The 16,319-nt window shown below is 37.2% G+C and overlaps 1 protein-coding gene across 4 annotated transcripts in view; it reads left to right on the plus strand.

The window, feature by feature from the left end:
* The window catches only part of ERO1B (endoplasmic reticulum oxidoreductase 1 beta), a 60,657-nt gene that overhangs the window by 39,306 nt on the left and 5,032 nt on the right, over positions 1-16,319 (plus strand). For 2 of the 4 annotated variants that reach the window (XM_073879020.1, XM_073879022.1), the window contains 6 exons: positions 4,899-4,925; positions 9,538-9,630; positions 9,754-10,000; positions 10,989-11,058; positions 13,301-13,387; positions 14,283-14,416. In XM_073879020.1, coding sequence (XP_073735121.1) covers positions 4,899-4,925; positions 9,538-9,630; positions 9,754-10,000; positions 10,989-11,058; positions 13,301-13,387; positions 14,283-14,416 — 658 coding nt within the window. Of the gene's footprint in view, positions 1-3,047; positions 3,057-4,898; positions 4,926-9,537; positions 9,631-9,753; positions 10,001-10,988; positions 11,059-13,300; positions 13,388-14,282; positions 14,417-15,328; positions 16,277-16,319 lie in introns of those variants that run through there. The other 2 variants (XM_073879021.1, XM_025850850.2) reach the window with 2 other exon arrangements.

The raw sequence follows: 16,319 nt of genomic DNA on the forward strand, positions 1-16,319 counted from the left end.
CCCTATCCCATACTAATTAAGTCAGAATCTGTGGGCTTACACCCAAGTGTTGTTTTTTTTTTTTAACTGTCCAGATGATTCCAGCACACAGGCATGTTTGAGAACCAGTGGCTCCCAACGTGCTTCTCAGAGTTGAGTGTGCATACAAACTACCTCGGAGCCTTGTTGAAATAGAGGTTCCGATTCTGTGGGTCTTGGGTGAAGCCCAGGATTCTAACGAGCTCCCAGGTGATGCCCAGCATGCTGGCTGGTCCACGCACCACGTTTGAGTGCTAAGGGTGCAGAGCTGTTGAAGACACTTAGGATGCCTGCAGCACAACAGTAAACCTGCGCCGGCCTACTAGGTTGCCACTTGTCACACTGGGCTGTGGAGCACATGAAATACGGCTGATGCAGAACCAACTTTTACATCTGGCTGTTTGTTTAAATTTAAGAACTGAAGCAATGTAAAATATTTTGTCATTAAGCAGAACTTTACTGTTTGATAGGACACCTTTAGCTGTGGCCTCACACAATTATCGCATTGAAGCGCATGTGTGCTTCTCACTTTTAAAACACGGATGCTAGAAAAAACTTCACTAGAAATTTTTATTAGAAAAAATTTGGAATTACATATGTGGCTGGCATTATATTTCTATGGGACAGCATTTTTGGAGGTTAATCAACATAAAACTTACTGGGCACATCCTCAGTCTGTTGTCAGCAAGGAGCCAAACCCTGGGAGCAGCCCTGTAATTGACTTGCCATTCTGATGTTTTCTTTAGACCAGGGTTGATTTAAGAACTTGAATTTCCTGGTCTAGATTTGTATCTTGAAGGCATTTCTGAGAGCCAAAGAGACACAGAAAGGTTGACCGAAGGGACTGCTTTTAGATGCTCACTGTCTTACAATGCGGCACATTTTCTTCCCCAAATTCATTCTGATACTGCTGGAAAAGGGAATTGGATCATGAAAAAGGTGTGCATGGTTTCTTATTCTTTGTCTCTTTTGCTATTTTTACCCTTCTAACTTACTATAAAAATGAAAACCCCAGACACACACACACACACACACACACACACACACACACACACACACACACACACAATGGAAACAACACAAAAGTTATATAAGGTAAAAAGAGAAAGCTCCCCCCTACCCTTCCCCTATACCCACCCTGCCTCCACACCTCTCTTCCATAGTACAGAGTTTGGTAGGTATTCTTTCAGATCTTTTCTATGATCACTTTTTTTTTTTTTTTAGGATTGGAGTTAAAATATTTTTTTTATTTTTTATTTTTTTAAAATTTTTATTGTTATGTTAATCACCATACATTACATCATTGGTTTTTTTACTTTAATTTTTTATTGTTATGTTAATCACCATACATTACATCATTAGTTCTTGATGTAGTGTTCCATGATTCATTGTTTGTGCATAACACCCAGTGCTCCACGCAGAACGTGCCCTCTTTAATACCCATCACCAGGCTAACCCATCCCCCCACCCCCCGCCCCTCTAGAACCCTCAGTTTGTTTTTCAGAGTCCATCGTCTCTCATGGTTTGTCTCCCCCTCCGACTTACTCCCCTTCATTCTTCCCCTCCTGCTATCTTCTTCTTTTTCTTTAAAATATTTTTTTAAATAGATGTATAATTGACATACAACATTGTATTAGTTTCAGGTGTTTAATACAATGTTTAAATATTTGTGTATATTGCAGAATGATCACAGTGAGTCTAATTAACATCTGTGACCATAATTACAGAATTTTTATTCTTGTGATGAGAACTTTTAAGATCTATTCTCTTACCAACTTTCAAATACAGTGTTATTAATTGTAGTTGACATGCTGTACATGACAGTCCCAGGACTTATAAGCTGGTACCTTTTGACACCCTTTACGTGTTTTGCCCACTCCGCACCCCCTGCCTCTGGCAACCACCCATCTGTTCTCTGGATCTATGAGCTTGGAGGGTTTTGTTTTGTTTTTAGATTCCACATGCAAGAGAGCTCCTACAGTATCTGTCCTTCTCTGACTGACTTCCCTCAGCATGAGGTCCTCGGACTCCATCCTTGTGGTTGCCAGTGGCAGAATTTCCTTCTTTTTTATGGTTGAATAATATGATCGCTTCCTATTAAAGCAGAAAATATAGTTCATTTAACGAAACCCTCACATCCTAAGAAATACCTCACGTCCATGTTGTGACGAATTAGAGACGTGAGGCTGCTGGGAAGATGAGAGCAAGGAGAGTGCCACGTAGGAAAAGACAGAGGCAGAAAGAGGGGGAAGAAAACCGGACTAAGAAAGAAGGGAGACGGAGCACCAGGCGAGGGGAGAGCAGGGGTCCTGGTTGCCGGGTGAGAAACCCGGGCAGTAATCAGGCAGGCTCGGGCTGATGCTCTCTGTGTGCTGTGCCCATGGCAACTGCTGGTGTCAGCTCGCAGCTCCCCAGCAGTCCCGGCTCGGCCGCCTGCATGCTTTTGCTGAGCCACACAGCGAGGCTTCTGCAGCTGGCTTTCCAACAGCTTTTGAACAACAGAACCTTTCTTCCCTAAAATGAAACCCGGTATGAGACGTCCACATACAAAGCCGATAAAGGCCGAGCTGCTGTGCTCCTGAGAGCCCAACCTCTGGCTGCTTCCCCCTGCCTGGGCAGCTCCGTGGCACCCCCAGTGAGGGTTTCACTGACCACGGTTTGGGAAATACTTTTCTTAAGGTGTGTATAGGCCGAGGAGCAGCAGCTTGGAAGAGAGGGTTGTGTATATAATGATGAAAGGAGTGCCTGTGTCCATTGGCTAATTATTGAAACTAGTGATCTTTAGGAGTATTTTTAGATGCTCTCTGATATTTTTTACTGTATAAAACATACGAAGATCTTGTACTTTGGGCCTGTATTCTTATTAAGAAGTCTCACTTGCAGGGTGACTACACCCTGACCAAGGTCCATAGTGTAATTAATAGTTTAACACACAGTGAGTGTTTTAATCTCATATTAAAGTAAATAAAATTGGAATCTGAACTGTGGAGGACGGTTTCTAAAATCCTGTTTACTGTTTTCTTTTTCAGGAGAAGATGGTGAGTTAAAATTCTTGTGTTTGGGTATGCCTCGGGTATAGAGGAAATGTTTTTAATGATCAAAATTTGATTTTTCCTCTGTTTAATTCAAAAGAAAATGTTTATCCTATATTTTCAGAAATAGCTACCAAAGAATGGTGACAAAAAAATAAGAGTTTTATAATGTAAATTTACCCTATGGTTAAAAAAACTATAAATTCCCTTTTACTTAAATGTTTAGTATAGAAACCAGGATTACATTCCGACTTCCCAATTATCTGGTTATTATAATCTACTAAAATATGTTCTGAAGAAATGGAGAGAAGTTAAGATAGTTTTGCCAATAATTGGTCTTGTGACTTTATTTTCTTACTGACTTTGTAACTTATAATCTCAATTATTGTAATACTTAATCTGGTGAATAGTGATTTATCAACAGTTGGTTATTCCAGGTTACCAGATGAATATCAGTCATAATAAATTGCCCCAAAACAGTCAAAATAATTATTTCAAATGGATGTTTATTTATCTGTGTTCGGAGACACAGTGATGGGCATTGTGCAGGATAGAAATATGTGTAAAACATGACGCCTTCGCTGCAGGAGCTGACAGTATACAGCAGGAATGATAAGCACTGTACATAATAAGAGGTGCTGCACATACAGAGTACAAGCAGTAGGAGGTGGTAGAGCTCTTCAGACGTGGGACAGAGCCTGTCTCCCTGGGGGGGGGGGGTGGTCCTGGAAGTGCCATTTGAGATGAGTCTTGAGTAATGGGACAGATGTAGTCTAGTAGAATCGGATCCTGTGTGTGATCAGGAGAAAATGGCATGGACCATGGAGTTGGAAAGGGAAGGATCAGGCATGTTTGGGGAGACCCTCTGAGCAGTAGGGAAGACTTTATGTGGGAGTGGTTTAAGTTAGAAAGGTGAGAGGCCAGATTATTGAGGACTTGGGAGCTCAACTTTCCCTGATAGCATCTGGGGTTTCTCGAGTAAACAAGTGAGCTCATGATGAATGGCCCTTAGGAAGAGTATGTTGAATGAATTAGTCTGTGGGAAGATGTTTGTGTCGTTTTACAAAGTGTGAAGACTCTCAGGAAACAAAGCAATTCCTCACCATCTAATTTATCCCCTAGACTCCTTGCTCCGCTCATCTATGTGTTGGGTTTTTCTTATGCTTTGCTTTTCTTAAATAAAGTAATGCATTTTGTGAGTTACTTATCTTTAACTATTTTGATCTGTATTGACTGCCATTTTTGTTCCACTCAGAACAGTACTGATCTAGAAATAGATCTTTTAGCATTAGTACATAGGTAAGTCAGGTCCCTCTGTATAATAGTCATTGACTTTTCTGAAAAATTATCTCCAAAATTAAGGGATTTTAAAGTTACCCCTCGAAATTTAGTAGTCTTAGATAATTGAGGTAATATACATAGCTTTACTGCTCAGGAAAAAATGGAATAATTACTGATTTGATTTTTGTATTATAATTCACTGTTTTTTCTAGAATTTTTAAGGAGTCCTATGGTTATCAAAAGCAAATTTAAAATTTTTAAGCTCTTTCACCTTCTAATGATTAAGATTTACATAATATTTTGACTGAAATGTTTTCTTAAAATTTTTGCTTAGTTAAATATCATTTATAAGAAAATTGTCCAAAAGTTGCTTAAATTACTTTAGGGCTTTATTGTCTAGACCCATATGCCAATTTTTCTACTTCACAAGAAGCAGTGGCCATTTCTAGAGATATTCCTTAGTCTGTCATAGGAAATATTTTATATACTTTATTTATTCTGATTTGTAAATGACTGTTTAAAATATTTTAACCCAAATCTGTGTGTGTTTGTGTGTTTTTTTTAAAGGAGAATCATTCTACACGTGGCTGGAAGGTAAACTTTTATGTCTGCATTTTAAATTTATTGGTTTCTTGGAAAAAATGTATGGATTTATTTAATATATTTTTGTAAGTTCAGGACTCATTACCTAGACAACTAATTGTGACAGTGTTTGAAAGGAAATGACGTATTTTAAGTTATTGTATTTTAGGATACAATGGTTTGACAATTTGGAGGCTATTGCTCAGCCAAGAATAATCAGCATTAGGGAAATATACAGGGCAGATACTGGCCTCAGGTTTTCATAACTAGCTTCTCAGTGTTATTGTCATTCTGTATATACCACTGGCCCAGACTGCGTTCTAGGAGCCATTATGCAAACCCACTTTGTAAGCAGAGACCTTCTTTTTGGAAGGAAGTACTTTTTATATATATATGAAATTGAGGGAAGGTAAATTTGATTTCAGAAGATTTTAAACAATGTTTACACATGTTAATATAGCCTAAACTTGTCTAATTAAAAGATAAAGCAATATAGATCCCAGGAGATACTTTGCATTCTTTTTTTTTTAATTTTTTATTGTTATGTTAATCACCATATATTACATCATTTGTTTTGGTGGATACTTTGCATTCTTATATTTTCTAGTGTTGAAAATACAAATGCTATGAAAATGGAAAGCTAAAACATTCTAGGATTTTAACAACTTTGTTTAAAAACTGGATATATGATGCTTTTAGAAAATTTACCAAATTGCCATTCATTTATGAAAGCAAAAGTTAAAATGTATCCATGAAAGATAAGCAAGTTGAATGATACAGGGGATCATAACCTTATAGGAACTCTACAGAGTAAAACTAAGTACTTAATTCTATTTTATGTCTGCTAATCGGTGATGTTATCTTGTGAACATGATTTCTCTTTGTTTTTAATGAAGTGTGTACATATATTGGCCATTATTAAGGTGAACGTTATTGATGTACCGCTACTACTAGGAATGATATTGATAAATGGCCTGTGTGGAAGACGATTCTTAACTTTGTTTCATTAGCTGTATTGTAAAGATACAAATTGTGGAAAGTAGTACTTAGGTTAAAAGAGGTGGTGAGAGACTCTGAATATTGCTAGTGGAGGTTGGGAGTGAACTGTATGGGCAATATTGAATTCTAGGGTATTCTGTATTAACCACTTTTGTAGTATCCTACTGATGTAAGCCCCTGAATATTGATACATGGTTTCAGAGAACACTCCTATTTTTATAGGCAACTGACTCAGCTTTTCTGAGATTCAATTTCCTCATCTGGGCATGAGACTGGCAATAGCCAACTATCGTACCTACACCGTGAGTGTAGATGATGCCTGTAAAAATGCCTCTGAAAATCACTAAACAGTGTCCAAATGTCACATCCTGTTATTGTAAATCTAGCCCTTTTGTGAGAGGAAAAAATTAGAGTCAGTGTCTTATAAGTCACTTGATGAATGTGAATTTGAATGAAATTAAATCCAAAAGAAAGAGACCCACTCTCTAAATTGGATAGTTGAATTTGCTTTGTATTGTTAGAAATAGAAGCAGTATAAAGAACACCCAAAAAACAAATAAGTCAAAAAATGGGCAGAAGACATGAACAGACACTTCTCCAAGGACGACATACAAATGGCTAACAGACACATGAAAAAATGATCAACATCATTAGCCATCAGGGAAATTCAAGTCAAAACCTTACACCAGTCAGAATGGCAAAAATTGACAAGGCAAGAAACAACAAATGTTGGAGAGGTTGTGGAGAAAGGGGAACCTTCTTACACTGTTGGTAGAATGCAATTTGGTACAGCCACTCTGGAAAACAGTGTGGAGGTTCCTCAAGACGTTTAAAAAAAATAGAGCTACCCTATGACCCAACAATTGCACTACTGGGTATTTACCCCAAAGATACAGATGTAGTGAAAAGAAGGGCACATGCACCCCAATGTTCATAGCAGCAATGTCCACGATAGCCAAACTGTGGAAGGAGCCAAGAGGCCCTTCAACAGATGAATGGATAAAGCTGTGGTCTATATATACAATGGAATATTAGCCATCAGAAAGGATGAATAGCTACCACTTGCATCGACATGGATGGAACTGGAGGGGATTATGCTAAGTGAAATAAGTCAAGCAGAGAAAGACAATTATCATATGGTTTCACTCATATGTAGAACATAAGGAATAGCACAGAGGACATTAGGGGAAGGGAGGGAAGACTGAAGGGGGGGGAATCAGAGGGGGAGATGAACCATGAGAGACTACAGACTCCAGGAAACAATCTGAGGGTTTCATAGGGAAGGGTGGGTGGGGGATGGGGTAGCCAGGGGATGGGTATTAAGGAGGGCATGTGTTGCAATGAGCACTGAGTATGTTATATGCAAACAATGAATCATGGAACATTACATCAAAAACTAATGAAGTATGGTGACTAACATAATAAAAATAATATTAATCAGGAAAAAAAAGAAATAGAAGCTGGTAAATTTTGCCTTTGTAAATCAGCTTTTGCAGATGTTACTTAACAGTCATTCAGGAATTTCAACCAATAAACATTGTACGTTGACTATTTACTATGTGAGCAGAATCATATCAGATGGAGTGCAGGAATATGACGGAAAATTATTTTATGTAGCCTTTGTTACTTACTGTGTTACTTAACATTTTCACGGGGACCTCAGTGGTCGGAGACTGCGTCATGCAGGGAAAAGCTGTCCAGCACTTTCCTGCCGACTGTGTTGTGTCTTGTTAGTACACTCAGTTGGCACATCTTTTATTTTTACCATTTTGCTTTAAGTTACCTAATTTTCAGTTTATGGAAGTGCATTTCTACTCGCTCCTCACTTATCACCCATCCCCATTTCAAATACGGAGCTTTGAGGGCTTTGCAAATGAGAATGGCCTCCTTGTTTATGTTCTTATTTTTAAGCATATGAATTTTCACAAGCTTTGCTTTGTCTGCTTTCCCTTCTCTGGTCTTTAGAGAGGTAGATTAGAAGGAAAAGAAAATGAACTTTAGATCTGATCATTTTATTTGATAACTGATATGATTAAAAGTTTTACTAGAAGAGAAGTAATATTTTATCACACTTGTTCATGATGTTTGTATACCTTGCTATCATGAACATTCAAAATTGCTCATATACTTTAATTTTTTTATTTTTAAAAGATTTTATTTATTTATTCGACAGAGAGAGACACAGCAAGAGAGGGGACACAAGCAGGGGCAGAGGGAGAAGAAGAACCGGACTCCCTGCTGAGCAAGGAGCCCGATGTGGGACTCGATCCCAGGACCCTGGGATCATGACCTGAGCTGAAGGCAGATGCTTAACGACTGAGCCATCCAGGTGCCCTCATATACTTTTAGAAGAAGTTAGAAGCTGCGCAAAAAAGAACTTAATTTCTGCTTTTTGGTGACCATTTGTACAATGGGAATAGTCTGGCAAGAAGTCTGAATTAGAGAATGAGATCTCAAAAGAATTGTTTTTTCCTATGAGAAGCTATATAGGGTAGAACATAGAGTAAATTGAAGATCTAAAAGATCTGGGGGAAAATGCAAAGTAAGCCACATTTTAAAAATCCCTCAGCTTATAAATGAGGTTATTTACTATTCCTTCCCACTATAGAAGCCCATTTTCCCCAGGAGTAATTAAAAACAAAAAATGAAAAAAACCAAAAAATGCTGTTGGATGGTAAGGGAAGGAAAAAGTGAATTGCTTTGCATTTAGTGGATTCTTAAAACTTAGGTTTTTGCATTTTTCTTCATTTAAAAAATTATAACCTTCTCTAGATTTTCTTTTTTATTATGGTAAAATATATATAACATAAAATTTACCATCTTAACCATCTTAAGCTTAGTGGCATTAAGTACATTTACAATGCATATTACTCTTATAATAAGAGAAAATCTTTTAAAATTGAGGCAGGCGTAGGATAGGATAGTGGAATTATCTTGACCTCCATTTGAGCAAAACCCTTAAGACTACATAAAATAATTTTCCATCATATTCCTGTACTCCGTCTGATATGATTCTGCTCACATAGTAAATAGTCAACATACATTGTTTATTGATTGAAATTTCTGGTTGACTGTTTTCCAGGTTTGGGCTCCTTACAAGTGGACCATACAGTTACGTAGAACTGGAGAATTCTAGGGCAGAGGATTAGTAAGACACACTAAAGAATCTGAGGAAGAAGAGAAATGGAATGCAGTCTCTTCTTCCTCCACAATCAAGTAGGTTCAAAGAAAGGACATGTCTAGGGAAGGGAAAAGGAGAAACAGCTCTTGTTAAGCCAAAGCAGTGACTTTGAATTATATTTGCTTTAGTTTAGCCTAACCCATGAAAAAATCTGTGCTGTTGCCTTCTGGGTAGTGTGGGAACTTGCCAAGTACATCCTTAGTGCTTAGATCTCCAGAGTCCAACATTTTCTGCCTCATTCTGCATTAAGTTATCATAGTAATAACTCCATTCTGAAGTCAGAATCTTATCTTTTAGAGAAGTTTGATCTAATCATTTAATATTATTCCTTATTTTTAATGTCCTTGAAACTTTTAAAAATAAGCCTGTGTACTGAATCTTATTGAGTCAGTATTTCCGTTATCTAAATGGATGTGGTTTCTTTTTCAATATTTTTCTGAATAGGTTTGTGTCTGGAAAAGAGAGTCTTCTATAAGCTTATATCCGGACTTCATGCTAGTATCAATTTACATCTATGTGCAAATTATCTTTTGGAAGGTAATCACATTTTTATGTAGAAATCTTCTATTAGTGTAAAAATTGTTGGGGGGGATATATATTCTCTAGAGGAAAAACATCCTATTTCTTAAAGCTCTATTATGTATTTCTCTTTCTCTTTAGAAACCTGGGGTAAACCTAGCTGGGGACCTAATATGAAAGAATTTAAACGCCGCTTTGACCCTGTGGAAACTAAGGGAGAAGGTCCAAGAAGGCTTAAGAATCTGTACTTTTTATACTTAATTGAGCTTCGAGCTTTATCAAAGGTGGCCCCATATTTTGAGCGCTCAATTGTCGATCTTTACACTGGAAATGGAGAAGAAGATGCTAACACAAAAACCCTTCTACTGAATATCTTTCAAGATACAAAGTAAGAATTGAGTATCAGTGATCTGAAATTCTGCATTCTGAATATGAATGAGATAGTACTTGAAATACAACAGAAGCTGACTCCTAAAAGTTAAGGTTAGGAAGAGGGAGAATTAGACCTGAGAAAGGAACATGGTCAGTAGAACAGTAGAACAGCCCCAGTCACACTTGAGAATAGGCCCTGTTTTCAAACAGAACTTTGAATTTTATGTAGTATCAAAGTTTAATGCTATTTTATTTTAAAGATTTATTTATTTTAGAGAGAGACAGCACGTGGGGGGACGGGACGGGAGAGACGGAGTGAGTGAGTCTTAAGCACATACTCTGGGCAGATTGCAGAGCCCAGCGTGGGGCTCGATCCCACGACCATGATCATGACCGGCACCGAAACCAAGCGTTGGACCCTTAACTGACTGCGCCACCCAGATGCCCCAAAGTTTAATGCGATTTTAGTATTTTTTCCTTTTTTTTTAACCAATTTTGTATTCTTCCAGTTGCTTTTTAAATTCAGATGGTGCTGTGTGTTCACGTGAAAGTGGACACCTAAGGGAACATTAGCTTTACGTTCTAGAATATACCTCTTAAAAAAATGCTGGTCTATAAAATTTGAGTTTACTGGTTATTAAAATGAGCATGAACCAAAGTTGGATTAAGAAGTGTTCAAATTATGCATTAAAATTTAAAACATCTTTTTAATGGTGTTGCACATTTTTCACATAAATTGCTTTTAAGTTCAATTTTTAGATGATTTTTATCATGTAATTTCTTTAAAACATTACAGTCTGGTAAATTAAAAAGCCATTTTTATGTGACTTTACTCTTTGAGTAGTTTACGTGTGAACTATTTGCCACCTTCCTGTGTTATTGAACTTTACATACAAGTAAATTACAAATTGTAAATATTTGTGGGGATAAAAAATTCTGCCAGAGCTCTACTACATAGTATGTGAACTTTTTGTCTGTAACTTGTCATGTTGTCACTTCATCAGGTCCTTTCCCATGCACTTTGACGAGAAGTCCATGTTTGCAGGTGACAAAAAGGGGGCCAAGTCATTAAAGGTAAAAAGTTCTTGATTGGGGGATAGGGTGGGGAGCAGTCGACTGGCTTTGTTTTAATCCCGTCCGTCTAAACTCTTCTTGCCCAGTCCTCCATCTTGTTGAAGTTGGTCTGACTGGATTTTACTATAAACGGCACAGAAAGCCCCTTCTCCAGACTTTTCAATTCCTTTCTCCTTTCTAGTTTGGCCAACTCCTAGGGAAGCCTCTGTTGTTAACTGACCGATGAATATGGTACCTCTGTGAAGGTCTTTTAAAAGGTGTTATTTTGAGAGAAAGTTTTCTTACTTTAAAATCACAGTGTGTATTGTTTTGATTTTAAAAATCATGACTTTGGCGCTTTGAAGGCAACAAATACTGTATTTTTCTGAAGTTTATTTTATGGAATATTTTATGGGATGTTCAAATTTCTGGAACTATTATGCTTTTGTCTTTATGGACTAACATAAAAGGCAAAAATGACCTGTTACCCTGTGATATCAGAGGAGAATGTATTTTAGGAGCATTTTCAAACTTCATGTTGGGAGCTCTTTGTTTTCATTTGCTTATGGCATATTAAGGAATACGTTGTACCCTTAAAATGTTCATAAAAATATTTGAAATTGACTGGCAAGCAGTCTTCTAGTGCAGCTCCACGCCTTTTATGTGCAATTCTGAAATCCAGAAAGCTCCAAAAACTGAAACATTTTTCATATGTTTGGTGCAAATTAATTTGTTAGCAAAACCTGACCTGTACTCATATAAGAGTATTTATAGTGCTTTTTAAAAATTCTGCTTTGTTTGAATATTCTTACGTTTTGCTACAGAACCATTAATGTATGTGACTACTAGGTGTTGCCACACACTCTGGTGGGGTGTTTCATAATAAATTATGTACTATATTTCTGAAATTTGGAATTCTGAAACACATTTGGCCCTGAGATGTTTTAGATGCTCACTGATAAATGAGCACTGAGTGATTCTCCATTGGTAAGAGTCTCTTGGTGCTTCTGAAGTGAAGTAACTTAGTCATGACTGTATTTTAGTTTTGGAAGGTTGTTTTGTTTTATGATTATTTTAGGAGTATATTGCTATTGTGGTATTTACCATAACGTTAATTTATTTTTATAATGCTTCCTATTTTTAAAGTATTTATACAAGTATTATACTTTTGGACAACTCTGTGGTTCTTTTTGTGGAGGAAGAAAGAAGATAGGCGTGGGAAAAGAACTAGCTGTCCTCTCTGAATTAATGGAAATTGTGTTTGCTCTTTTCCAAAGGTGTATAAAGGAGAACTTAAGTCCGTTTTTCCATCTCCTCCCAAGAACATGAATTACATGAGAATGGAGCAAAGGACTTTCGTGTTCCTTATTTTGTCTTTTTAGCCAGGGTACTATTTCTTTGGAACCTTTGGAAAGCAGCCGGATAGGGCTTGCTGGTGGCCAGAGTTTTCAGGCTGCTTGCCTCTAGCTTCATGCAATAAAATGCTTACCTCAGTACAATAAAATGAAATTTATTCTCTATGTTTACCACATGAAAAAGATGAGGAAAGTCTATTAACTACTGTTAGCCTCAGAGGAGACTGGCCTTCGAGTCCTAGAAACCATGCCCAGTTGCTCACAGGCAGAAGAATCCTCCCTGGGTAGGAAGCAGTTGCAGCACAGTCCAAGGATGCAGTTAGCAGCCATCCCTGGAGAGGCTGACTGGGAAATGCAGGGGACTGTGAGAGCACACCCTTCGTACAGCCCTGTCTTCATCGGTGCTCATGGAACGCCCTGTAATTACAGTGTGTGGTGCTAAGGAAAAAGATGAAAACTGATCAGTGGTCTAAGACCACTTTTGTTTTTTTCTGATTTGGACTCACGCAAGCAATACATGAAAAATAAACCAAACATAATATAGATAGATTTACTACTGGCTGTATGCGGATATCAAATGGAGGCAGCAATTAAGTTCCTTAAAAGTAAAAACCATGCATCATTACTTTTGTTTTTCCCATAGTGCCTATGTTGGTGCTTTGCATAGAGGAGCACCTCAATAAAAAGTTTGTTGAATTAATATGTGGAATGAATTTTATGAATTTCCATGGCTAGTTGTTTTAGGTGCCATGTTATGCCATACAAATCCAATTACTTTTCTTCTTCACTGTTGAAAAACACAAGTCATTCATTAATAAGCTTCAGAACTTTTATTTCTTGTATAATTCATATAAGTGCAGTTTAATTTTTAAGACTCTATGAGAATAAAAATATTTTCTGCATGTTAGGAGGAATTCCGCTTACATTTCAAGAATATCTCCCGTATAATGGACTGTGTTGGATGTGACAAATGCAGATTATGGGGGAAATTGCAGGTTTGTGTTTTGTCTTCTGTTTTAAAACTATTACCTTAAATATTCCTACTGGGAAGTTGCAAGTTTTTATACCCTCATTGTTCATTGAAACAGAAGATCTGAGGTATGATTTTTCTGCTTTATTGATGAAAAAGATGAATATGTTAAATCTGTGTTACATGTGTAAGAATGTTTTTCCTATTCTGTGTTAATGATTTTGGTTTTATTGTATCTGTTTCTGTTGGTACAATCTGAGATTTCTGAACTTGGTGGTTATAATTAGTATAAGTATTTTGTAGACCCATATAAAAATATATAAAAAGAATTATCAAATTTCCATCACAGAATTTGAATTTCAAATGGTCACAAAAAAGAAAAGTTCCGCCAAGGAGGCCCATTTCTCTCTTATATATATTCAGTGTAAAAAGGATCATTTGATGTTTTGTCTTATTTTTTTACAAAGATAAGTCAGAAAATCAGGAGACAGAATTATTTTAATGGAGACGACACTGAAAATCAGATGTTTCTTTTTCTCTTGTTCTAATAATTGATAAATTTTTAAGTGTAGTTATCACTAATAATTTCTAAGTTTTGAATTGCTAGGGGCTGTCAGAAATGCTTTCAAGGTTACATACTGAACATTGTAATCCTCATGTGATATTTTCTAGGTTAAGAAAAGGCATTTTAGTAATTTATGTCCAACAAATGTTAAACTGTTTAGGTTCCTTAACAGTTAAATTTATCATGCATAATGTATGAGGAAGTAGAAACTGTATTTTGCAGTTTGACATTTTGGTGAAAAGTTCAGTTCATATGAGTTTCTTGACTCATCACAGTGACTGCATATTCCTTTCAACCTTTATAGTAATTGTTATTACATTAATTTAATTTTTATGTGTTTCACTATTTTCTCTAGACTCAGGGTCTAGGAACTGCCCTGAAGATATTATTCTCTGAAAAAGAAATCCAAAAGCTTCCAGAGAACAGCCCATCTAAAGGCTTCCAACTCACTCGACAGGAAATAGTTGCTCTTTTAAATGCTTTCGGAAGGTAAGAATACTTTTCACAGTGAAGACCTGCTGGGTTTTGCTGGTTTCAGCAAACTTCAAAGATCGTCTTTTCTGCTAAAGTAGTTTGTTTTCTGCTAAAGTAGTTGTTTGCTTTATTTGGTCAACAAAGAGAAAGAATTATATACTGTCATATCCCTACTCACAGCCAGGGTCTCAGCAGGTCACAGGAAAATTAATAGTGTCAGATTGCCAATGTTTCTGTTTGTCTCCTCAATTTTGTGGGGAAAATATTCTAATATTCAGCCGGCTATAGCTTGGTCAAGTACAATAGCAGGAGTAAGGAAAAGAAAGCTTGGTTGAGATGGTGATGAAAGAAAGAGATTAAACCTTCTCACTGTTTGGGCACCTGGGTGGCTCAGTTGGTTAAGCGACTGCCTTCGGCTCAGGTCATGATCCTGGAGTCCCGGGATCGAGTCCCGCATCGGGCTCCCTGCTGAGCAGGGAGTCTGCTTCTCCCTCTGACCCTCCCCCTTCTCATGTACTCTCTCTATCTCATTCTCTCTCTCAAATAAATAAATAAAATATTAAAAAAAAACCTCACTGTTGTCTTTTTTTAAAATAAAGATTTTCTGTATTTGAGAGAGAGCAGGTGCATGCAGGAGCAGGGGGAGGGGCAGGTGAGGAGGGGGAGAGAGAATCTCAAGCAGATGCCATCCAGCCCAACGCGGGGCTCGATCCCACAACCCTGAGATCATCAGGACCTGAGCCAAAATCAAGAGTCGGAAGCTTAACCCACTGAGCCACCCAGGTGCCCCTGATTTTTATTTCCTAAGCAGAGGAGGCTTTTCCCCTCCATTCATTCTTACTCCATTTTTCCCCTGCACAGACCTATATAGTTTGCTTTTGGTTTATGCCACAGATGGTTTCAAACAGAATTTGAATTTGCCTACAGAGATACATGTGGTACCAGCTGAGGATTACAGAACAGAAGGAAAAGAATCCTAGAAAATAAGAGAAAATAAAACTGTGCTGCCCTGGAAAATACAAAGTCAAGGAAGAACTGTTTAAAAAAAAAGGGGGGGGTGGGAACCAAGTGATACAGAGATTATTTCTTATGTTTTCTTAACGTGCATTTTTAAGTTAAAAAGGGGGCAGTTAAGTGAAAAATAAATTGTTCCTTCCCCATCGTAGAAGATTATACCTGTTGTTCCCATGTATTTACAGAGGACTGTGTAGTTTGGGATTTCAAGCCTAAGCTAGACATGATGTCCATTACTGATGATGTCCATCAGTAATTAGTACTTCCCGAAGAATTTAGTTCACCCACTTATGAGGCCTGTAAATAAGATAAAGCAGGAGAAACTGAATTAAATTTAGAGTATTTAAATGTAATTTAAGTGAAAAATATTTTCAACAATTTATACATTTTAAATCCAAATAAAATTAAATTGAGAAAAAAAAAACAGATGTTAACTTCCTCAAAATGTCTCTGAGTCTCAGAACATCCATAAAGACAACCCTGTCGGCTTCAGTTCTCTATCTGGAGCCAGGTATTTCCTTCTACTATTCTGTGAAGAGAACTGGGTTCTGAGCCAGACTCGTTAATATCATCACCACACAGTTACAGAATTCTTTTTCTTGTGATAAGCTTTAAGGTTTACTTTCTTAGCAACTTCCAAATATATAAGCATTATTTTATTTTTTATTAAGTTTTTTAATTCCAGTGTAGTTAATATACAGTGTATTATACAATATTACAATTGTACAATATACAATATTATACAATATACAATTATACAATATTAGATTCAGCTGTACAATATAGTGATTCAGCAGTTCTGCACGACACCCAGTGCGCATCACGGCAAGTGCCCGCCTTCACCCCCACCACGTTTCCCCCATCCCCCCCCCACCTCCCCTCTGGGAACCATCCGTGTGTTCTC

Source organism: Callorhinus ursinus, unplaced genomic scaffold, assembly GCF_003265705.2.
Source record: "Callorhinus ursinus isolate GAN/ISIS: 27379988/994484 unplaced genomic scaffold, GSC_fseal_2.0 scaffold32, whole genome shotgun sequence".
NCBI lineage: Eukaryota > Metazoa > Chordata > Mammalia > Carnivora > Otariidae > Callorhinus > Callorhinus ursinus.